At 38.9% G+C, this 24,618-nt stretch overlaps 1 protein-coding gene across 5 annotated transcripts in view; it reads right to left on the reverse strand.

Moving 5' to 3' along the window:
- Nucleotides 1-24,618, reverse strand: part of LOC119737269 (copine-8-like) — a 41,692-nt gene that overhangs the window by 13,002 nt on the left and 4,072 nt on the right. For 2 of the 5 annotated variants that reach the window (XM_038211470.1, XM_038211469.1), the window contains exons 3-15: nt 24,033-24,073; nt 23,460-23,506; nt 22,243-22,346; nt 21,251-21,290; nt 20,537-20,613; nt 20,183-20,243; nt 19,390-19,493; nt 18,164-18,310; nt 17,455-17,530; nt 16,266-16,428; nt 13,218-13,399; nt 9,987-10,114; nt 1,362-1,464 (exon numbers count right to left, since the gene is read on the reverse strand). In XM_038211470.1, the coding sequence (XP_038067398.1) occupies nt 1,362-1,464; nt 9,987-10,114; nt 13,218-13,399; nt 16,266-16,428; nt 17,455-17,530; nt 18,164-18,310; nt 19,390-19,493; nt 20,183-20,243; nt 20,537-20,613; nt 21,251-21,290; nt 22,243-22,346; nt 23,460-23,506; nt 24,033-24,073 (1,273 nt within the window). Of the gene's footprint in view, nt 1-1,361; nt 1,465-9,986; nt 10,115-13,217; nt 13,400-16,265; nt 16,429-17,454; nt 17,531-18,163; nt 18,311-19,389; nt 19,494-20,182; nt 20,244-20,536; nt 20,614-21,250; nt 21,291-22,242; nt 22,347-23,459; nt 23,507-24,032; nt 24,074-24,236; nt 24,278-24,618 lie in introns of all 5 variants that reach the window. The other 3 variants (XM_038211472.1, XM_038211471.1, XM_038211473.1) reach the window with 2 other exon arrangements.

Here is a 24,618-nt window from a genome sequence, read left to right on the forward strand (position 1 = left end):
AAAACTACCAAGTTTTTACGAAATACCTCACTAGGATATTGGTTAATGACAGTCTCAAGCATCTTGTAAAATTATGGCACCTGGTGTGAAGTCATTTTCAAGAAAATGGTATTTTTGTATACATTTCCAACGGTGGTCGGCCGACCAGCGTTGGAAAAACCTAACTCTTTTTCAACTACTGCTCCAAATTGACCATTTTTTCAGTCCAAATTTTGTTTGCTATTGGTTACATGTTCATGAACGGGTGCAGGCCAGCTAGACTGGTTCCATTGCATTACAATTTTCCATCATCTATAAATTGATCCATTTTATCTTTTGTGGAGTCAGGGAACCAGACTACTTGAACATTTTTGTTTTTCTTGGTTTTTCCAACCTTTTCGAACTCCAAACTTCAAAAATATAAGTGTAACAATATTTGATCTATAATACTAACCCCTCAAATAGTTCATTTCTGAAAATTACAGCAAAAGCCAATGATGTACATTCCCTTTAACCCTCCCTCTCTGGCTGACTAATTCAGCTAAGCCATCACAGCAGTCAAAATCAATCAAGTGACAGTTTTAACAGTTGAGAATCCCCTTGTTAATTTGATAACCATGATTTGACTGGAGGTGATTGATATATGTCAGCTGTACATACCAGTTACCTCTTTTGTCTGTTGATAGAATTTGACTAGTCACAGTGTTTACATGAATGTGATCTGACTGTTTTTTTTACTAGTCTGTATACAATTACATGGCAGAGGAAGTGGTAGAAATGTTAGACTGTCTGTGACTGGAGGCAAATTTATGGTAATACTGTACAAACCAACATAAACAAACAAACTTTGTATCAATGTTAAAGCTGTACAGGGTGAGTAAAAAAACCTGAAACCCAAATGTTGTGATCATTGTTTTAGTGAAGTTCTGCATGTGTAGCACCGTTTTAAAGTTCTGTCCACCGATCACAAATAGTCAGGTGTTCAGCAAAGCGAAAACAAATCACATAGGGATGTGTGTGAATTGTTTTTATTTTGCTGATCTGTGGACAGAACTTTAAAACGGTGGTTGTGTTTAAAATCCGTAACTTGAAAAGTACATGAGTGATTTGAATGATTCTTGTACTAAAAGAAAGCTGATGAATTGGGCTTTCATATCCTAGATTTTGAAAGTGTTACATGCAGAACTACACTAAAACAATAGTCCCGACATTTGGGTTCGTATTTTTTTTTACTCACCCTGTATTACTCAAACCATGTGATCAGATTTTGAGAAAGTTAAGTTGAGCAAACATGAGGCCTACGATACTTCAACACGGCATTTTTCCCTTGCTGAAAAAGTAAAATGTTTCCTATGATGCTCTACTAAAGTCATGTGACTCACATTGACAATGGCTTCTTTAGTGTGATCCATATCGCAGATGCAACCGTCAGTGATAATGAGAAGTATGAAGTACTCAGATCCATCTCGTTTCGCTGCCGCAAATCTACGGAGAGAGAAAAAATGGTATTAAAGCCTTTTTTCTTGAGGTAACGGGTATGAATCAATACATTTTTAGGGTGTCCCTTTGTTTCCATATTAATTTTTATCTTGGGTTAATAAAAAACCACCTGAGGTACAGAATATGATTAAAGAAAAGAAAAAATTCCAGTCACTAAGATTAATGAACTCTAAACACTGTGCGTAATTTTGAAAATATATCTTTGTACACCCCCCCCCACAAAATCTGTGTAAAAAATTACTGTTGTATTTTGTTGGAAATCAATCCAGGGTTCAGTTAATTCACAGACCAAATTTATTTTGATGCATTGTGCATTCTACTCATTTTGTTCTTTGGAAACAAGGAAAAACCGGAGGGAATTTGTATCAAATTACTAATAGTTCTGTTTATTCAAACATCTGACATATTTCCTTCATCATATTTCATTAAAAAAAGATAAAAGAAAACCAGGGAAAAACATGACAAACTTTGTATTAAAATAACCCTGGAAATAATTGGAAATTACTGTTTTTTGTTTGTTTTTTCTTACTGGAAATTGGGTAATTTGACGACCATATACATTGTATCTATTTTCATTATTTTTTTTCTGATTGAAGAAATCTGATAAAAGAAAAGAAATAAGTTCCAGTCAATAAAATTAATGAACTTCTTAAGTCTTGTGTGATTTTACGAATATTCTTTTTACCATTTCCCTTTTTTGACAATTTTTGGGTGCCACTTCACCAAATGTTTTTATCTTGGGCTAAAAAATAACCACCTAAGGTACAGAATCTGATAAAGAAAAGAGCAAGTTCCAGTCGTTGAATGACGTGTGTACACGAAGAGGTTTTGCGGTATTCGGAACGGATGACGGATAAACATTCAATGAGCGAGGCTGGAAATATCTGTCTGCGACCCGCTCGCAGCGAGCGAGGCCGGAAATATCAGGGTGTGCTACCCGCAGATGACGGCCTGAACCCATCTTACATTGAGGTTTGTGCAAAACAATCCCGCGCCTGGGTTCGGTCAATGTCAAAATTATCCCGGCGCGAACTGGTTAAAGAACTTCAAACATAGTGCGTTAAGTGCGTAATTTAAAGAACATTTCTTTTTACAAAAAAAACAAAAACGCAAAATCTGTATAAAAAATTACTCTTTGCTTTTTGTTGGAAATCAATGCAAGGTTCAGTTAGTTCACTGACCGAATTTATTTGTATGCATTGTGTATATTTACTCATTTTGTTCTTTGAAAACAAGGAAAAACCGGTGGGTATTTGTATCAAATTACTAATAGTTCCGTTAATCCAAACATCCTACATATTTCCTTCATCATATTTCATTAAAAAAAAATAAAGAACAACAGGGGGAAACCTGCCAAACTTCGTATTAAAATAACCCTGGAAATAACAGGAAATTATTGAGTTTTTGTTGTTGTTGTTTTGTTTTGTTTTACTGGGAATTGGGCAATTTGACACCATATATCTAATTTCACTATTTGTTTCTCCATTAGATACAAGGTAAAACCACTGAAAATGAGTTCGTCACTCCACACTTATATGCTTTGGTTTTCCTTCAATGCCTTAACATGAGATTTTCTGCATACTGTCTTCCTTCTCAATGAATTCTTGGCTTCACAACAGTAGCGCGACATCGAAACACAATATTAGTGACGTGTCAACTTAAATTATCCCGTACACACCTCACAACTAGTACTATCTATGCCAGAGGCCTGGGAATTTGTAAACCTCTCAATCCCAACGAGCAAAACAGGCTCAAACGTGACTGTCCATGCATTTTTCAGGGCCACATTCCCGGATCCCCTCCCCCCCCCCTTCGGCACGACTTGGACTCTCCCCCCCCCCCTTATCTGCCCTTCTCTCCCCTCCCCTCCCTTTCCCCTTTCAATGGGGGAGGGGGGGCCAAAGTACCAACTTGGGGGGCCAAAGTACCAACTAGGGGGGCCCACTACCTTAAAAATTCAAAAATACACATGTATTGCTTTTTTTTTTGGGGGGGGGCAATTGTTCACAAAGGGGGGGGGGGGGGCAGCCCCACCAGGCCCCCCCCCCCTTGGCGATGGGCCTGCATTGAACCGGGGTGGAGGGGGGGGGGGGGGGTTGGGTGGAGTTGTGTGTTTAAGAAGCATTGTTAAAAAAAATTTGCGATATAGTAAGTGCTATAAAAGCATCAGTTGATCATCATGAGCAACATCAATTTTGTAACAATACAACTGAGGTGCAAAGTTTATTTAATAATTACTTCGCCTATTGTCTTTATGGTTCACATGTCCAAGTAACTAATTACTCAAAAAAATAAACACATCTAATATGAGCGGAGAAATGATCTTGAGCGTGATTGGAACCTATGACCTTCGGATTACTTTTTGACAATAAGGAAAGATAAGAAAAAGAAGTAAACAACATAGCTAAGAAATAATGGTGAAAAACAACAAAAATAAATACAAACACAAATACAAACAAAAAAGAACACCCCCCCCCAAAAAAAAACATGATTATTATTTCCTAATTTTCCCACAATTTGTGAGGAAACAATAAGTGCAGAGATACTCAGGGCCAAAAAAAATTACTTTGAAAATGACAAATAATCTGTCATTTTCAAAGCAATATTTTTTGGCCCTGAGAGTACACGTACACATATACTGTCACGATGCTGTGTTATAAACTGCCTACTGTGCATCACGTAGTGTGACTGCTCTGTGCGATAGAATTTGTCCAAAGTCCCGTGGTAACATAAGCGAGCATGCTTCTAATCAGTTGGGAGTGAAAGGGATAAATAATTTAATATACAATCTTTAAGGTCAAGTCATGTACTTTTACAGGGAAAGTTGCACATGATGGCATGCCTTAGAAGTATTGTATGAGTAAACTATCTTGTTTTTCGTTGATTATAATCTTGCTCCTTAACAAGACTACACAGATGTAAAAACACTGTGCTTAATAACGAAATCCTTCCAATCCATACAAATGTACCAACAACAAAAATCCTCCCAGTTTTTTATCGGAAAGTTTTTGTATAATCTACAATTTTCACTGTGGCTCCAATATAGCCAGCCTCTCTGTAGCGCAGGTTCAGGACAAGCTTTGGTAATTTATGCTATATTTCCTGCTATTTGGGGGAGTTTGGACAGACACCTCGGCACAGATGAGGCTTCATGCGTGACTACACGGTCTACGATTACATGAACGAGAGCAACATCGTGCATGACTGCCTCATTTCTATTAAAATACCCATGGAAGCGTGACATATGATTCTCGACAAGATATTAATCATAATCCATGCAAAATACTTCTATGCATTAAACATATTGGGTCACTTTGCCAATTGAGACTAATTAGAGTTTATGCAGCCAGGTGTACGCCTCGAAGCGGATGGTTTTTTTGTACCCTTAGGGTACAAAACTCTGAACATCTGTAGCAGAGTTTGTTGGACAGAAAAACAGGGTGTCCCCGGAAAAAAAACCAACCTCAAAAAGCCCTCTTTTCACAGATTTATTAAAAGCATTCAAGGTTATTTTGATTTGTCCATGAACCTTAATTTGTTAGCTTTAACCCTATCCCTTGAACTACTAGAAAGTATCCTGAAACTCTAAAATCCATCAATTTTGTCATGCAAAAAAATGTTGGTGTCCTGAGTCCATCAGAATCCACCAAAGAATCCATCAGAATCCACCATGTACCTCGTACACACCAAGGAGATAAACTGTTAAGAACAGATAAACTGTTGAGATCCTGAATCCATCAAAGTCTCCCAACTGCTCAATATGGAGGTACCCTAGACGTCTGTAGAAATGTAACATGTAGATATCATTATCATATGTGCATTTTTGTTTCATTTGAAGCAACAAAAGTGCTCAAAATCTAAAGATCTAAAGGGCTAACCTGATGAATCATGATGTTTTAGCTCAGTGAATGCTGTTATATTCCGAGAAAACAATATTCTAGGATTTCGATTTCGATTCAAAAGTTGCCGAGTCATATTTTGAATTGCGCCTAAAATCAGCATCCAGGACACCTTCCCATTCAGTCGATTGCAGCTATGTGATGTCATCTTTAAAGGGAATATACATCATTTGCTTTGCTGTAATTTTCAGAAATGGATGGAATTGGGGGGTTGGAAATATATAGCAAATATAGTTACAATGACTTTTTTAAGGTTTTGGGTTCGAAAATGCTATAAAAACCAAGAAAAACGAGCATTTTCCTGTAGTCTGGTTCCCTGACTCCATATAAGAAGAAACAGAGCAGTTTACATACATTGGGGAATTGTAAGGTCAGGGAACCAGTCTAGCTGGCTCGTACCCGTTCATAGGTTTGTAATCGATTGCAAACAAGTGCGATGGTCAATTGGGGCCAGTATTTGAAAAAAAAGCCAGTTGTTTCCAACGCTGATCGGCCGATCAGCGTTGGAAATTGATACTAAAAATACCACTTTTCTTGAAAATGACAGTATACCAGGTGCCATGATTTTACAGGATGCTTTACACTGTCATTCACTAACAGTCCAGCAAGGTATTTCAAAATGATTTGGTAGTTTTATTTTTTGATGTTTGCAAATGTTGTATTTTCCCTTTAAACCAACTTGCCCCGGAAGCATACTTTTCAACAATAATTTTGTCAGTTACTTTTTGGATAGCTGCAAATGATACAATCTACAATGTACCTTTAAAAAAACAGAAGAGAGAGTCCATTTTTGAAATTTCTGGTTCACCAGTTGTGCCTCTAGTTTCCACCCAACTGTGCAAACATACAATACTATAGCCTCTAGGGCTATGCCGAATATGCCTATATAACATAACACATATTTGATCAATAACTGAATATCTCAAAAGCATTTTTCAATTCAAATATTAAAAAACGCCAGCGGTGTCAAGGAGACGATGACAAATGTATAAACTGTGTGGTGTTATTGTTTGTCAAACGCCACATGTTTTGTTGAAGGTCACTTTCGCACATGACTTATGAGAGCTTCTATGGAGAAGAATAGCTCAAATTTCACCTTAAAATCGGTTAAATATGCCATTCGGCTACCTGTTCTTTATGTTATTTTAATTAACAAGCTGTTCAATTGGCAGCTAGTTTAGGCTGACACAGGTTTAAGTCGATCGGTGCATTTCGAAAATCGAATATTCAAATATTCGATGAAGTCCAAGTTGACAAAAATTGAACACTAAATTATTCAAAAATGCATGGCCCTACAATAGCCTTGTTGGCAGGTGATGCCAAAGAGATAGGAATATAGACCATTATCATGTTGCGGCCATCTTGATTTTTTCCCATTCAAATCAATGTAACTAAAGCGAGGCCGGAAGAAAAATAGTCTGGTTCCTCTTTGCACAAAAGTTATCATTCAGTACTGTTGGATACAGGGAACATGACTAAAATGGTGGCAGCACGATAACGGTCTATAAGGTTATGGACCAGGAACAGCATATGATATGCCTGCTTGTGTTAAGTCTTGTCATCTGGGCCAGCAATAAAAATACACACTGCACTATCATGCTTATTAAAGGTCAGGCTATTTTTAGAAACAGGTTGGCAATCCATTAAAAAAGGCATTAAAGAAAGCCCCATGTGTGTAATAATTCATTGATTCCAATTCCGAACATTTCTTAACAGTTTTTTTCTCACATTATTTTGACATTCTGAAATAGGTGAAATTGCTTTTGCTATCACCCTGAGATGTACAAATGGACAATTTAGACAATTTGACTGACATCAAACTTGGACACTCAATGATAAAATCCGGCTAAACCACAATTTTAAGAGTACATTTACAATGTACATGATGTTTGCTTGTTTGTATACATGCATATGAACTGACAACTAAGTGCCAAGGCACAGTTAAAAAAAAATTAGATCAAATCCTTCAAAAAATGTTGAGGGAAATTTCTTAACATTCTTCCACTGACACGTATTTAAATAGCTCAATATTTTTTTATTGATCAATAATTTGAGTAATATGTACAAACAATAGTTGCTACGGTGGAATGACAGAGGTGGTTGCCATGGTAATGGTGATTATGGCGACAGTTGTGTAAGATTAACAGTAGAGCCGCCTCACCATGAACTAATTTTCAGTCTGTTTTGTCTCCGTTGCTTAGTAACGTCACGCAACTTAAGTGATGGAATTACATGCAACACGTGGTTTTTTTTTATCTAGGCATTAAAAAAACAACTGACACAATTAAGACTGAGTGTATATGAAAGGGCTGCTTGAAAGGGCAGCTTAAACTTTAAAGCCATATTACGACCTGAAATCCCCCCCAAATTGTATGTTTTGGATTGCTTACTTATCCTAATTCAAAGGTCTGGTTGAAAGGAAACTAACCTACATTGTATGTAATGCCTTACCGTTCCTGAGAAAAGAAAAAAGAACTTGGTTGTTTACATCGGACGCGGAGGACATTTTGTGGCATATGCATGTACATATTCCAGCCGCGTCCATTCAATGTATGGTACACTTTGCGTGTGTTTCACATAACACACACAGCACCAATGCACAAATGTTGTTTGTCGCACGTCTGCAGAATGCGGTGCACTGTGCTGCAGGATTCACAACTAGCACCCAACAGCGCGATTTTTGAGAGTCAAAATTTTAACCCCCAGAATTCATTCTCGCATGGTTCTCGCAAGAATAACATAAAAACACCCAGTTTTGAAAGGATGGTTGTGTGGACGTTTATATCCTACTTTTAAATGCTCTTTCCAAATAACAGCATTTTATACCTCTGGTTCTTTTAAGAACCATTCTCTTAGTTGAGAAATTATTCGCACATGGTGTTTCCGCAAACCTTTCATTATTTAGTATCTTCACCATGCAAAGCCTAAAATCTTACTTAACAGCATTTCGTTTAAAATGTGTTTTGTAGCCCAACTGGGCGCATTCCAGAAAGTAATGTCAATTTCCATTATAAGACAATTTACAATCGTTTCACCAATTTGTTTCGTACTCATTCTCCTACCTACATGTATACTTGCACCCGAGTACATTTTTTGTTACATGTAGTTCTCGTACTTATACTGTTTTTCCCCTCATACATGTACTCCTAAATGTACCAATACTCACACCCTAATACTTTTTTTGGGGCACTTGTTTTTATTTTCGTATTCATTCTCGTATTGTTTTCCTCATACTTGTACTCCAACCCATACTCACACCCAACTAGACACGAGTACATTTTTGCATAATTGCACTCAGACTCATCAAAAATTGTACGATTTTGTACTGCACTCATGATCAAGTACTTGTGCACATACTCATTGTGTTATTGAAATGTACTAAACCAAAACACAGGTTTCACTACTGATCATGACATTCTCAGGTGCATGTGTACATGTACATGTGCACAGTTTTCATCTATTCCTACGGCAACACAGAAAAACACCACTAACAAAGTACAACAGTTTTACTATTGAATTGGCTGTCCATTCAAATTCCTGCTTTGAGAAAAATATCTCCTGACCGTTTTCGGTTTTGGGTCAGCTTAGTTCCGTCTCTAAAGATCATGGAAAATATTTACTGATCTAAAAATAAGTACATTTCAATTAAATAAAATATTTGTTACTACAAAGGATCAGAGGCGTGTGAAAGAGGCTAGCTGGTCAGGCTTGGGATTGCTTTATGAAAACGCTTGACCAGTTTCCAACTGACCCGGGGCTAGAGGCTGGTTTGGAGGCCACTCACATGACCAAAAAGGGAAATGCCGACTCTGAGAGATTTCTGAGACAATCCTCTGTAGGGGTCTTCCAAAATTATCAACGTTTTCAAAAGAGTACAAAATATACTCTTTTTGGCAAACCCCGCCCCCCCCCCAAGAGTACTTTCAAAAAGGATGATTTTCAAAGATATCCTTGGGACTATTGTGCACTGTGTAACATTGTCTCAATAGTGTGTCAGCCACTGTTTGTAGTTTCACACACGCGAGTAGACTTCAGCTTAGACTTGGCTCAAGACAAAAGTGACAGGTAGCAACAGCGCATCAGGCGGTCGCATTTATACGGTACGACTGGAACAACCAGCCATTCATAGCCCCGCGATGAAAATTTAATATTAACGTCCTGAAGATAGGCTAGGCACACAAGACGCATGCTGTACGCGCACGTGTTTGCATTTCATCACTACAAAAGTGGCAGCTGATGGCTGCATCGGGTACGTTCGTTACCGGCGCATAGCACGAAGCTGAATGACAAATATGGCTGCACCCATGAATCGCGAGCTGGTCCTGAGTTCGCCAAGTAGAGGTATCAAGGTTTTTTTATAAAAGCCCATTGCAAAAAATGCTGAAATGAAAGCATCGATCGACATTTTTATAAAATTTGAAAAAGAGTACATGGGTCGTTAACCTTCTCCCCCCAAGCGTACGTTTGGCACGCTTTTTTGAAAATGTTGATAATTATGGATGACTCTTATGAACTTAAAAGAATCATCAGGCTCGAGGTAATGGTGGTTCCGAGAATTTTGAAGGCTCTTGGAGGGTTACAGAGTTCAATGTGAAGATGATATCTCACCTTGCGACGTGGTTGATGATTGGAGCAAACAGCGTAGGTCCGTAGAGTTGCACCGTTGATAAAGCCTTCTGGTAGGCTGCTACTACACCCTCAACCCCGACACAAAATGGATCCGTTGGACTTCCATTCTTCAAGGAAAAAAAACAAAAATGATTGGAACTTATTGGCCGGCAAGTGGTCAAAACAGAGGTATAAAAGATCAAATCTAACCTAGAAGACGAAGGAAAACATGATGATATTTGGAAATGGTCTTTCCGTCAGACAACAGGATTTAACTTTTGTACAAATCCCGTCCATTACAGACAATTTTTTTTTTTTTTTACTTTAACTGTGACAATCAATCCTACAAAATCCAACATTTGGAATTGTTTGGTTTTGATGGATGTAGTACTGCAGAGCTAAGCTAATTTGAGTTGGGCTTGGAGAATAAAGCAATAGTTTCCTATACGTTGGTGGATTTTGAAGGATTTAGGAAGATTACAAGCAGAAATGTCCACAAAGTTAAGGTTCACTTTACAAAAAAAAGTATACTCAAAAATAAAAAGTTTTAACAATACAACATGGCTGTTAGGTTTGAGAGAGAAGTGCCATACCAACATCCTGAATTTTGAAAGGAGGAAGGTAAGTTTTTTATTTTCTTCTGGTAATAAAAACATATACTGAGGCCCTATTAGAAGAATGAAAGAAAAAAAACTAATACAGGTAAAAAACAAAACAATTCTAATACACTTCCCTTTCAAACTTTTAGAAATTTCACTAAGGCCAAAAAAAAAAATCTCCGGTTTCTGGTATGCGCGCGCGTCACCGTAGCCATGCGCGTCGGCAAAATGAAAAAGTTTTTTTTCAATGAAAGATGATGTCTCAAAACCGCTAAACTCACTGGTTAGACTGGAATCCTGCTGCTACACAATTTTAACGTATTTTTAGATGGGGTTATGATCGAGAATAAGCTTTATGTGGCCTCTCTGGACTCACATATATTTGCACTAAGTTTAGTCGGGCATTATTTGTAGTCATCAGTCGACATTTGAAGCAAAAAAGTCAGGTAAAAAAAAAAAAAGCCGCGTCGCCGCACCACTTTTTGGACAAGCTCCATACCAGAAACCGGAGACTTTTTTGGGGGGCTTAACAGTTGCAGTCTAACACACATATTTATCAAGAACGCGTAGATGAAAGAATGCCACGTCCATGGCCAACAATGGCCAGCCCGCTCCCTTCCCAGCGTCTATTGCATAACACCGCAGCTTTTAGCCCCAGAAGTCGAAATATTCAGTGAACTGATGCGATAATAAAAAAAACCCATAAAAACTTTTACTTTCGTCAAACTATATTGGGCCAAAGCAGACCTCCAACAGACCTGACAGTTATGACTGCAAACCACAATTCTGTACATCTGATATTTCTTTACCAGAAACTTTCATTTTGTGTGTGTGAGATAATGCTGCTTTGAAAGTCAGCAAGTGTGAACTCTACTGAAGCATAGAAAGGCTCAATGATTTGAAAAGCTCTTCCAGTGGGACACTGTATGGTGGCCGACTCCCAGGCGCCTCATACACACACACGAGACCGCCCCTAATTCCAGGGTGTGCTGCTGCATGACGTGCAATCATGCGACAAGAGCACTGTACTAAAAGCTGAACTATTTTTCCTGGCATTTTCCTTTTCTTATTCACAACTGGGTGCCACAAGTTTGGGCAAATATTTCACAACTCACAAAGGTCAAATTAAGTCCATGAAAAATCACAAAGATCAATTCTGGGGCAAGATCTTTACAGCTTGCCTCTTGCAACTGTTCATTGTTCACTGTGCCTTTTTTTAGGTACAAAAAAATCTCAAATATTTGCTTTTTATTCAGAGCCACAAATTTGGACACAAAGACTGCATGGGTGACTGCACACACGGCAAACTTTCTGGATACAACTTTCCAGAAATGGTTTCCATTGTCACTGAGCAGTTCAATTTACTAGCGCTTGTTGGCTTGTGACCTTGCAGCCTCATCAGTCCAAGGTAGAGGGAAAAAGAGGCAATCAAGAATGACGTATGTCATACTTTACCTGTAAGAATGCCCATTTGCTTTGCAACGTTACACAATGGGAAGTCTTACCATATTAAAGGTATGACGCACGCCATTCTAGATGATCTACTTTTCCATCTACCTAGGTCCAAACACTGTATCAATCTGACCTTTTCAGATAATGGTCAGGTCAATGAACTCCAACACTGGGTCAATTTGACTTGAAAGTTTTATGAAAATGAATAAAACTGCTGCAAACTTCTTTCGACTGGATACAAATAAAAAAAATTAGGCCGTGTTAATTTTTCTGATTTGTAATATTTATGCGCAAATGCCTAGTGACTGCCATGCTGCATCTATACTTAACTACTACATTGTAAATCTGGCCAACTAGAAAGGATTTTTCAAAAAATAAAGCAAGCAATGAAATCTCAGAACTCGGGCCATCCTCAATGAGCTTAGGTTTCCAGTCTACAGCCACATCAACTACCACTAAAAAAACAGACTGTAATCTTTGTTATTCCATTTTTGTTTTCAATAAAGACAGAAAAGTCTTTCTAGTATAGCTGGTTGGAGAATCTTTTTGGATAAAATGAAGTACATGATTTAACCCTAACTCCCTTGGCCTTTTTGCTAGGATGTAGCCTCAATCCTGCAAAATCCTCCAATTGGCCTCATGGAAAAAAAGCATACATAGCCTCAATCCTGCAAATTCCTGCATTATTTCTTGAATATGGTCCGTGGAGGGGTGACCACTGCCTGAATCCTGCAAAATCCTGCGGCAGTGACTGTCAATATGTTGAGGCTTAGCCATGATATCCTGGAGCACCACGGAAAATTTCAAGCATAATGCAGGCCTATATTTATGCATGGCTGAGCAAAAACAACAAAAGGTTCGGCCCAAGACCTTGACAAAGTGCATACTACAAAATCAGTAATGCACTTTTGCCATGTAACCTCAATCCTCCAAATTCCTCCACTTTGGCAAAGAGGATTTTGAAGGATTAAGGGTGGTTAGGGTTAGTTAATCAAGACTTCAAATTTGGTATACAATGGTCTTCCAAACAGCGCCCTCTTGTGTTACATATGGGCAATTTCAGCGTCGCAGACATAGCAATTCAGATTTCAAAATCAGATTTAAGGCTCTCGACTAGGAGCATCCCAGAGCTGAAGCTAAGGTTTCAAAATGACATCGCGAAAACAAAATTAATTCTTACCAAGAAGAACTCGTGGCTGGTCTGCATGGTGGGCGGGACCCTGGCACCGAATCCAAGGGCGGGGAAGAGTTTGTCGTGATCGTAATCCTGAATGACCTCACCGACTGCCCACAGCGCCCTCAAGTATGCGTTGGGTGTGTACGGGTTCATGTAGTGTAAGGATGTGGGTTGCCTGGGGTCACCTGTGAAAGGGTAAAGCCAATATGAGCAGATTTTATTACATTGTATATCATTTTATTACATTGTATATCATTGTATTACATTGTATATCATTGTATTACATTGTACGACATTGTATTACATCCTATTTATTTCCTGATTAATCCATGAAACCATTCAGTGTTGGGGCAGTTTGTGAGGTATAGGAGGTAAGAGGCAGGGCAGTTTGGGGGGGTACAAGAATTAATTATTTAATACAAACCAACAATGCAAATAATTTTATTAAGGGAATAAATGTGTGCTTTGGAGGTTTTAAACACTGTTTAAGACCGGTTGGAGTCTGGATGCTGAAAATTACCCAAGTCAAAATTTAAAATTTTCCAAGATTTCGATTAACAAAGTACCCCTTTAGCTATACAATTGACTTTTCGCGGTAGAATCGCGACAACAGAGCTAGTGAAATATTGTCCAATTACATGATATACAAATGGACACGGAACGCGCAAAATCTGAGCCAAACAAAACTTAGTGTACAAAATTCCATAGGGTTGTCTGAGGGGCGTGGCTAACTCTCAAACGGCGATAGGTCAATGGTAAGGCCCTCTGGTAAACAGCTCCTATATGGAGATTGACACACACAATGCAGGTGTGCAAGTGTATAGTGTGAATTTAGGACTATGAAATACTAACTCACTGGTAGTATTGCGCATGCCTACGTGAGGATTGTGAACATTCAACCAATAAAACGGTGCTGGCACCGGATTTCATAGGAGTCAACATTTTATGTGACACTGGAAAAGTGTTTAAGACCAGCCAGCCATGTCTTTACCACTGTTTAAGACCGGCCACGTGACGGGCTTTGACCAATAGGAATGGGTAAACTGTCTTAGGTATTTATGAGTAAGGGAATAAATGTGTGTTCGGGAGGTATTATAACACTCTGTTTAAGACCGGTGTGAGTCTGGATGGGTAATTATCACCCATCCAGACTCCCACCGGTCTTAAACAGAGTGTTTATACCGACCGAACACATATTTATTCCTATTCATAAATACCTTTTTGGTCAAAAAATCGAAACAAGCCAAAAACTAGACGTTGCCAACCATTTTGTTCAACAATTTTACTTCATGTTTTTCGAAACCCCCCTCTGACTATAATATGAATGCCCCTCCACAGCTTTACCACCTGTGTAAACAAACACTATTGTAGGGCATGGCTAGGCCTTCACTGCAAATCTATTCATCCTCCAGATGGAGAGTGTTTGATCGTACCGCTAAGGGCTCGAGGCAACTTAAATGCGGACAGTAACCAACATCCTGAAAGTTGTGCATTATTTGTAATAAAACCATATCTGAAGCTAGACCGAGTCTTTGAGTGCTAAAAATGTTCATTGCTGTAAGAAGTTTGAGAAATCAATAAAAGCATCAATAAACAAGCAAAGTTACTGGGCAAGCTGGGTCTCATGAACTACGTTTCGGGACATTCAATGGAGGGGAGGCCTTGATCGTGTCACGTTTCTTACTTTTCAATCAATTTAAAACTTTGCAAAAATAACATCGAAACTTAAAAGAACTCAAGACTAATGAAAGGGCCTATAGGTCGTTTACTCTCAACTCATATAAACTTGTTACGATAAACTTGACTGACTGCATCACAACTTAGGAAGGCTACTTTAACATTTACATTTATTCTACCAACTTCCATAAATTCTCACAAATATCTCTAAAATAATTACAAAAATCAGACGCAAGAAAAATGAAAAGAACACAATAAATGACTCAAGGCAAGCAAACAAGCAGTTGTCTGATATTTCATTTTAATTCAAGAAATACACGAAGAAAGCTTTTTCACCAACAACTTGTCGAAATGCTGACCGGAGCGGGAATACCTGAGTTCCGGATGTGCCATGCCATGTGACTCGTGGGTAGAATAGAATCATGGAGCTCCAATGCAACCAAGGAGACATTACATGTATGTACGTACGTGTAGGCCTACATTGTTTTGTGTGTACTGTTAATCGTCATTTCGTCATGTACGGCATTCATGTGCGCCGAGTTTATATGTGACTCTGTGTGTATCGTTCAACACGTGCGCCAGTCATCGTTCATGAGTGACCCCGGCCCCAATGACCTGAGCTGTGTGCACGCACTATCGATCGCAATGTATTGTACAGGAACGATGTACATGTACATGTACCGTTCTGTGAGTGTTTCGTGTTGTGTGTGTGGTGTTTCGTTGAAACTGTAAGTACTGTGTGTGTGTGTCTCTCTACGTACGTACGTGCGCCCGGTGAACAGTATAGTGACTAGTCGCTCAGAATTTGAGCGCTGCGTAGTGCACTGCAGGGCAGGTTAATAGTCGCATCACAATAGTCGCGGTGCAAACTATTGCCGCGGCGCACTAGTCGCGACTCGCAGGACAATAGTCGCCGCATGACGACTACTCGACTATCTGAAAATCGATAGTCGTGACCACCAATACCTTTTGGTATTGGCGACTTTGCAACTAGTCACACTAGTCGCCCAGGCTTACACAGCTCGTTACCTTACAAGGACATTGGCGTGCGCGCCGCGCGTACTGCGCGTTGTCGCGCCAAATGCAGCTGGGCTGGTGTAGTGTGGATTTCGGACCATGAAATACTGATTCACTGGTAGTATTGCGCATGCACACGTGAGGAATGTGAACGTTCAACCAATGAAACGTTAAAAGGCACCGGATTTCATGGGAGTCCAAATTTCATGTGACACTGGAAAAGTGTTTTAAGACCAGCTAGCCATGTCTTTATCAACCGTTTAAAACCGGCCACATGACGGGCTCTCGACCAATAGGAATGTGTAAATTGTCTTAGGTATTTATAAGTAACTATTTCAACAGTAATGACAGGCATACCGTTTGAAGCGGTGAAGTCGATCGCGACGGTAAAACTCAGCTGGCAACCTCCCCGGATGTAATCCAAGAAAGTGTACTGTGGTTCAGTCTTACAGCTCAAGAGAGTGATCAGACCAGAGTTGCGATAACCTTTCTTCTTGGCTTGCTTCTTGGGATGGATCAACTGGAGGAAAGAGGAAAAAGATGCAAATCAACAACTGAATCTTTTATAGCGGACCGTTCCAATGCACAACTTACCAGCGTTGTAGTCGCGTCCATCACAAGTCCTCCAGTCCCAAGTCGAGTCAAAAGTAGTTCAGAATGAACTGTGGCAATGGCATTGCTTTGTTATTGTTCATCCCCAGTTACTTGTGACTGGACTTGTGAAAGGACATGTGATGGCTTTTGACTACAACACTGTAAATTACTGACGGGAAAACTTGTCAGTTTCTAGAAAAACAAACAGGTTTCTGATCCCTTACCACACTGATTCAGCCATGATGTTGGAAAGTTACAAAAGCAGAAAAATTCAAGACTTTATAGACTCTCTCCAGTGTTCCTATAATTTTTAATGTCCTACATGAAAATTTAAAAACACAAAAGCTGACAAGAGGAAATTGGCATCTACATTTCAAGATTTTTAGTTTAATCCAATGCTCTGCATAGCAGCGTTCATTATAACCACCGTCGATATCAGAATTTTAAAACAAATCTCAGCACTGAGAGTTTGTCCAGAACGGCCGGTTTCTTTTGAGGGTTTACATTGGGGAGACCACGAATTCCAGCGAACACAGAGCACAAGCTTGGCATTTCGCAATGTTTTTATTTTGAGTCAAGAGAACAGGTTGCTGCCTACTTTTATTTCATTATACAGCAAAGGTTAAGCACAAAGTAAAAGCACAGACGGGAGATATATTTTGACAATAATCTGACACATTTTCGATTTTTTTTTATATCATTCCTCGTTATTTAAAATGTCAAAATGTTGGTATGATTAAAAAATTGCTATCAGGGATATCGATATCAAAATAATATCGAATTATCGAGTAAAATCGATATAATGACGGTGCTTAGTTCATTATACCGCCTGTCTACTATACACCTTAAATCTAAGTAGTTTATGTCAATCCCCACTCCCCCCCCCCCCTTCCCTCAAGTTCTGATTTTGTTGAGACCTGTCATGCATGTACTTCTAGTTTGATGACCTTACCTGATAATTGTTGGTGAGACAAGGCCCTCTAGACAGCTCTCTCGTGTTGGTTTCAAATACTCCAATTAGGTCATGACTGTCAAAAGTTAGAGGAAAAAACTAGCTATTATTTGATGTTAAAAACAAATGAAGAATCAAAAAGGTTACAATGTGTGTTTACCATACACCAGTGTTCACCAATAACGGCACAATTTGAATGACATCATTATTACCCCTGTTCATTGTGCCAATGACTATTCTTGAAGTTTGACTTCAACAATTAAATATTTAAACAAAAAAATATTTGGTCACTAAAGCTTCTATGTCTAAAAAAAAAATGTTTACATCAACTTTAAGTAAAATTTACTTTTAACTTTATGATTTCTTTAACCGTAACCCCCTAGTACTTCCCCAGGACTCAACTGCTAAATCCAACAGAGTCCAACCGGCCTTTCCTGTTCAATCCACTGTGCCTCATTTTCAGTTGTCTGCTGAATCCAACGGAGTCCAACAATGCGTTATAATGCGGTTCAGTTGCCTGCTGAATCCAACATTTTGCATGAGGAATGTACACAAGGGGTTAACTGCTCAATCCAACAGGCTCCATCGGGTATGTGACATAGTTGGATCCTGTTGGATTCAGCAGGGTCTAAAGTAAAGTGGAGATTTCTTTAAATTAGGAGGAGAAAAATGCCCAAGGCAGGATTTGAACCTGCCGAAACTGACTAACCTGCCGTCGCGATTCCAGTCGAAGCACTCCACCTTGATGGTTCTGTCGTGATCGGCGTTACAGAGCGCCCTCAACATGATGTTAAACGGCTTCCAGTTGGGGTTGAGCGTGTTCTTAATGACCTCAGTCTTGTGGCAGATGGTGAAACTGGAACCGAACAATACGATGAAACAATAAAAACATTTGCACTAGTAAGCAGGAGGTCCTGGGTTCAGTCCCACCTGAGTAAGCTTGTGAGTTCTTTTTCTTGCAGGCCATCGGACAACACTGAGTATTAAGAATTTATGAAATTACTTCGCTGAAGGACAAAACCAAATATTGAATTAACATCTCCCTGATGCAAAAACATTCCTTCATACAATTAACATGATTTAAAATCTTTAGGCCGCCCTCAGGTCGACCTTGCTTGCGACGACACAGAACAGTCAGCAACTGACTTTCCAGGATCAAGCTGTGCTTGAGCCACGACCGTCAGGAACAAATCAGTCGCCAATTTTGTGCAATTACTCTGTGTCGAGGTGTAGCTTGTTCCACGAGAATCACATGATTTCTCAGTTTTGTGATATGAGCATTACCTCTTTTAGTGCTTGATGCCGATGGTTCTGTCACAGCCCAAGCAAATCGAAGGTCGACCTGAGGCCCCCTTTAAGCTTAAAAGTGCTCCAAGGACCATTTACGGTATTGACCTTGGGTCATAAGTTTGCTGCATCGATATTATATGGCTATGGCCATGCACCTATGGCAAGTGTAGAACACCATGGTCCAGTGGTTACTGTGTTTGACTCCTGTACGAAGGTGCGTGGGTTCAAACCCTGCCAGGAACATGGCGTTTGTGCCCTTGGGCAAAACACTTAACTACAATTGCCTCTCTCCACCCAGGATTATAAATGGGTACCTGTGAGGGTCAAGGACCGATTGAGCGCTGATATCGGCTGCCGCGTGGTCCCATGGCCTGATGAACGGGGTAATAATTGTAAAGCGCTTTGAGATTATTGATACGATGGAAAGCGCTATATAAGCACAATTAGTATTATTATTAAGTGGCTAAAACCACTTCCCATAGACCAGTGTGCTATAGCCGGCCACAGCCTAATAATTTGGAATCGGCCTAACTCCCAATACAGAAAGTTGTTTAGAAGAGATATCTTCCAAAATAATCAACCTTTTCTGCCCAGGCGAGGTGAAGCTTTTGTTAGAAATACTTATCAGTCGGCAAACAAACTTACGTTCCATCTTCGTTGCATCTGTGGAAGACCAGGAAAGGATCCGACTTGCCCAGGAAATCCTTCTTATCCAAGTGCTCTCCTTTGAACTGCATGGTCATCAAATCCTACGGGCGAAGTGACAAAAAGCACAGAAATATCACAGTGAAACAACAGAAGACAAACGAGAATACTAGTAGACACAGATAAAGTGGTCATAAAACTTTACTTCCATTTCTCCCACAAAATTACTGAAAGCTTTGGCTTGGCTGCAGTCGACATAATTTTTTTTAACCTTTAACCCCAACTCCCTAGGCTTTTTTGCTAGAATGTAGCTTCAATCCTGCAAAATCCTCCTATTGGCCTCCTGGAAAAAAGCATATAGCCTCAATCCTGCAAATTACTCCATTATTTCTTGAATGTGATACTTGGAGGGGTGACCACTGCCTGAATCCTGCAAAATCCTGCGGCAGTGACTGTCAATATGTTGAGGCTTGGCCAGTGACATCCTGGAGCAGTAGGGAGGATTTCAAGCATAATCCAGGCCTGTATTTATGCATGGCTGAGCAAAAATCCAGCCCAAGACCTCGACAAAGTGCATCCTACGAAATCATTAATGCATTTTTGCCATGTAACCTCAATCCTCCAAATTCCTCCACTTTGGCAAAGAGGATTTTGAAGGATTCAGGGCAGTTAGGGTTGAACACAAAAGAAGAATAAGTATAAGAGACACCGAATATCAACTCATGAAAGCTTTGCCGGCAGCTTTTGACAAAAAAAAGAGGGTTTTGTAATGTTAAAGAAATGTGTTTCTCACCCTACAATCGCTCATCTCCTCTCCCTTGATGATGATAGACCCACTGTTCTTGGCTGGCCCACTGTATAAAAAAATAAGTTCAGATATGAAAAAAATTCCTTTCTTATTTTTTCAAAAGTAACTATTCTTTCTAATAAAAATGTAATAACATGGATTGACTATTACCACAGCTGATATATTTATTAAATACTTATAATTTGCTTCACCTAAAAAGCAGTTTGTTACAGGTAGTGTATATCATTTGTGATTTTTTTTTCGTTTGAAGCAAAAAAGTGCTCAAAATCTAAATTTGACAAACATAGGTGGGCCTTTGATGATTGACTTGTTGATCAAATCGATTTCGTTTTGACTTACCTCAGTGGTTTCTTGAGTTTGCATCCAGATGAGCCCATGATCTCTCCCAGAGTACAGAATAACTTACCCAAGAAATCCTGAATGATAACAAATAAGATGTCTCAAATAAGTAACACAGAAATGTCTTAAAGGGATACTGCATCGTGGAAAATGCTCAATTGGGCTACAAAATGCGCTTTGAACGAAATGATGTTAATACGAAAGAACAATTGAAAGTAAGATATAAACATGCACACAACCATCCTTTAAAAACTTAACTGGACGTTTTTGTGTTCTATGTGAAAATGAATTTCGGGGTCTACTTTTGTGACCCCTAAATATCGGGCTGTTCGTGCTAGTTGTGAATTCAGCCGTAAATTGTTTGCCTCTTGCGGACGTGTAAAAACCGCATTTGTGCATTGGTGCTGTGTGTAATATTTTTGTGACACACACAACGTGTATCGTACATTGAATGAAAACGACAGGAAAAATGTATGCGTGCTCCGTCGTGTCTGATGTAAACAGCCAGGTTTTTGTTCTTTTCTTGGGAACGGTAAGACATTAGGTTGGTTTCCTTTCGACCAGATGTTTGAAATAGTATAAGTAAACAATCGGGGATTTCAGGACGCAGTACCCTTTTAACATACATCTTTAACACCAATTTTACTTTACTTTATGAAGATCCATAAATATTTTTTTTCAGATGAAAGGGGAATTTTGGAATTGAAAACTTACATGTTTCTTTAAATTTTGGCTTTTGGAATCTACGTCGTATCTGGAAATTAAATAAAAAAACACTTGTAACTGAAATGAAACAAGACTGACTTTAATTGGATTGGAGCAAAGCATCTTTTATTGAAATGGTTGAAGCTTACTGAATCCAACAGAATCCAACAACACAGCAAAGTGTAAAGCCGGCTCAGAAACTTCTGTATCTGCTGCAGTCCAGATATCAGAGAAATCCCAGCTGTTAGATAATGTTGAATTCACAAGCCGTAATCGATAACCCCCCCCCCCCCTCTCTGGCTGGCAAATTCAACAAAGCCATCCAAATTTTTTTTTTTACAGCTAAGGCCAAAAAAAAAGTCTCTGGTTTCTGGTATGGAGCTTGCCCAAAAAGTGGTGCGGCGACGCGGCTTTTTTTTTTTTACCTGATTTTTTTGCTTCAAATGTCGGCTAATGACTGCAAATGGTGCCCGACTAAACTTACTGCAAATATTATGGGAGTCCAGAGAGGCCACATAAAGCTTATTCTCGACCATAACCCAATCTAAAAACACGTTAAAATTGTGCAGCAGCAGGATTCCAGTCAAACCAGTGAGTTTGGCGGTTTTGAGACATCATCTTTCATTGAAAAAAAAACTTTTTCATTTTGCCGACGCGCATGGCTACGGCGACGCGCGCGCATACCAGAAACCGGAGACTTTTTTTTTTTGGCCTAAGAGCTACTTGGCTACATAAAGCAAGATTGATCGGCTGTTACATACCAAGCTGTATGTAGCCTTGACATAACAGTAGATTGATAAAACAGCTACAGATTGCCTGCTTTTATCTGCTGATGGAATTTGACTAGTCGCAGTGCTTATTGCATGCGTGATCTGACTGTTGGTGACTAGACTGTGTATAAAAGTATGGCAGGGGAAGAGGATTGATTTTTTTTACCCTCTGTGACTGTTCAGACAGCAGGAGGGTTATCATCAATGTCCACATCAACAAAAAATACTTACAATTCAAATTTTAATTTCTGTACTTCCTCAAAGAAGTAATCAATGACAAACTTCTTGACAAAGTCTGGGTTGAGCGTGTTCATGATGACCTCCGACCTCCCATACTGTCAGGAAGAAATAGAAAATAAACGATAAGGTCGAGTCTAAATTATGTGGCTATGGCTAACAGTAATGCACATGTTTATGGGAAGAGGCTAAAAGCCACTCCCATAGATGTATGTGTAATGATAAGCCGTAGCCAAGACATTTTATAGATGAGGCATTAATTAGTCTACTAATTCAAAACTTTTCATTGGCTTCAATATTACATTTCAGGCAGTAAACTGTTATCATCTTTAGGCATTCCCTGTAGTTTAAAAGGAATGTACAACATTTGCTTTTGCTGCAATTTTCAGAAATTTGGAGGATTAGTATGTTTTAGCAAATATTGTTAAACTGACTTGTTTCACGTTTTGGGCTGGTAGTAGATGCCAGAAAAACCAAGAAAACCAATCATGTTTTGTAGTCAGGTTCTCTGACCCCACTCAAGATGAAACGGAGCAAGTTATAGACTTTGGGAATTGTAAGGTCACAGAATCAGTCTAGCAGGCTTGTACCCCTTCACAGGTGTGTAATCAATTGCAAAGAAAATCAGTGCGGAATAACTACATTTATGTAAATACAACAAATTAGGAGCAGTTTTTGAAAAAAAAGCCAGTTTTCTCCAATGCTTGTCGGCCGACCAGCATTGGGAAAAATACAAATTTTCTTGAAAATGTCAGCACACCAGGAGCCACAATTTTACAGGATGCTTTAGACTGTCGTTCCCTAACAATCCAGTAATTTATTTCGTGATAATCTGATCATTTCGTTTTTTGCTGTTTGCAAATGTTGTATCTTCCCTTTAATGAACATCATTGGATTCACAAAAAAACAAAACCCAAGGGAGTTTATCTGGTTGTGATAAATGACATGTATAACAATAACACCTGGGGGGCACCCATTCATCAACCTTGTACTACATTGTACTACATTGTACTACATTGTATTTACATTGTTATACATTACATGAATTCTCTGATGATTCCACACAACCACTGAGTGCTTGGTGTTTACTTTTGAACAGTACAGGGAGTAACAGATACTGGGGTCTGGGCTGGTAAAGAGAGTAAATGGCAGGGCAGTTTGGGGTAGTACAGGGATTCATGCCAAATGCTCGGTACAAAATATGAACGCACCTCTTTGTAAGTTTCGCTTCCCGTAGTTTGAATGTACATCACACATACTGCAAGAAAATATAAATCAACATCGAATTAACCAGCAAAAGAACAAGATATAATTAGTTTGGAAGGTCATTTTGTAAAAAATAATAAGTCTCACTTGGAACGATTTATTTTGAGGCAAACTAGAACAGAAATTTGAAAACCGGTACATTTACAATCAAATGTTATTGGTTATTTCAACAGTTTGTGTAAAATCAGTTCTGGACAGTTTAAACTCTCAATACACACTGCAATGGTATTTATAACTTAACCCTATTTTGCTCACTTTCAAAAGAAAAATTCAAACATAACATCATCTAAGATCACTTGATGCATATCAATATTCTCTCAATATCTAAACACAGCAATTAACAGAAATTTAAAAAAAAATATTAGCGACACTCAACACCCCTGAGTACATAATGAGCTTCACTTTGAAACTTTTTACATTAATTTTGTTAGTTTTGATATAAAAAAAAAGATTTATCTTTGTTTTCTTATCTTTACAAAATAAAAAAACATAAAAAAAAAACAATTAAAATAACTTACACGGATCTGATTTCGAAAATGTATCCATGTCCAGCAATTTTCTGTCACCAAAACAAGAAAATAAATAAAAATTAAAAAAAGCCATTATTCATGAATGATTTTGCTATAGCAAGCAAAAAAGCGAAGCACGCATTATGTTTAGGAGTGTTGAAGAGTCGTCAGTAGAAAGTTTGAGGGGGGCAAAAAAGTTCAAGGAAATCTTACCGGGATCAGACTCAGAAATAACATCTTTATTCAAAAGGCCCCTGTACAAAAATCATATTTTTTGTTAGTGAAAAAAAAAAAAAATGTTAACAGTTCAGCAATCAAGGTATATGGAGCGCTTTTCAAGACTGAAAACAAGCACGTCTCATCAAATTTGGTAAGAATTAAACTAAGAAAAATTGACATTTAGTGTTACTTCTAGCGTTACCTATGTCAAAGTGGGGAGTGTGGCCTAGTGGTTAGGGTTCGTGACTCGTGATCAGAGGGTCAGGGGTTTGAATCCAGCTGCTGGTCATATGTTGTGTCCTTGGGCAAGCCACTTCACCCCCAGTTGCCTCTCTCCACCCAGGAGTATAAATGGGTACCGGCATTAGCTGAGGAG

The sequence above is a fragment of the Patiria miniata genome, unplaced genomic scaffold, assembly GCF_015706575.1.
Source record: "Patiria miniata isolate m_02_andy unplaced genomic scaffold, ASM1570657v1 HiC_scaffold_3, whole genome shotgun sequence".
Lineage (NCBI taxonomy): Eukaryota > Metazoa > Echinodermata > Asteroidea > Valvatida > Asterinidae > Patiria > Patiria miniata.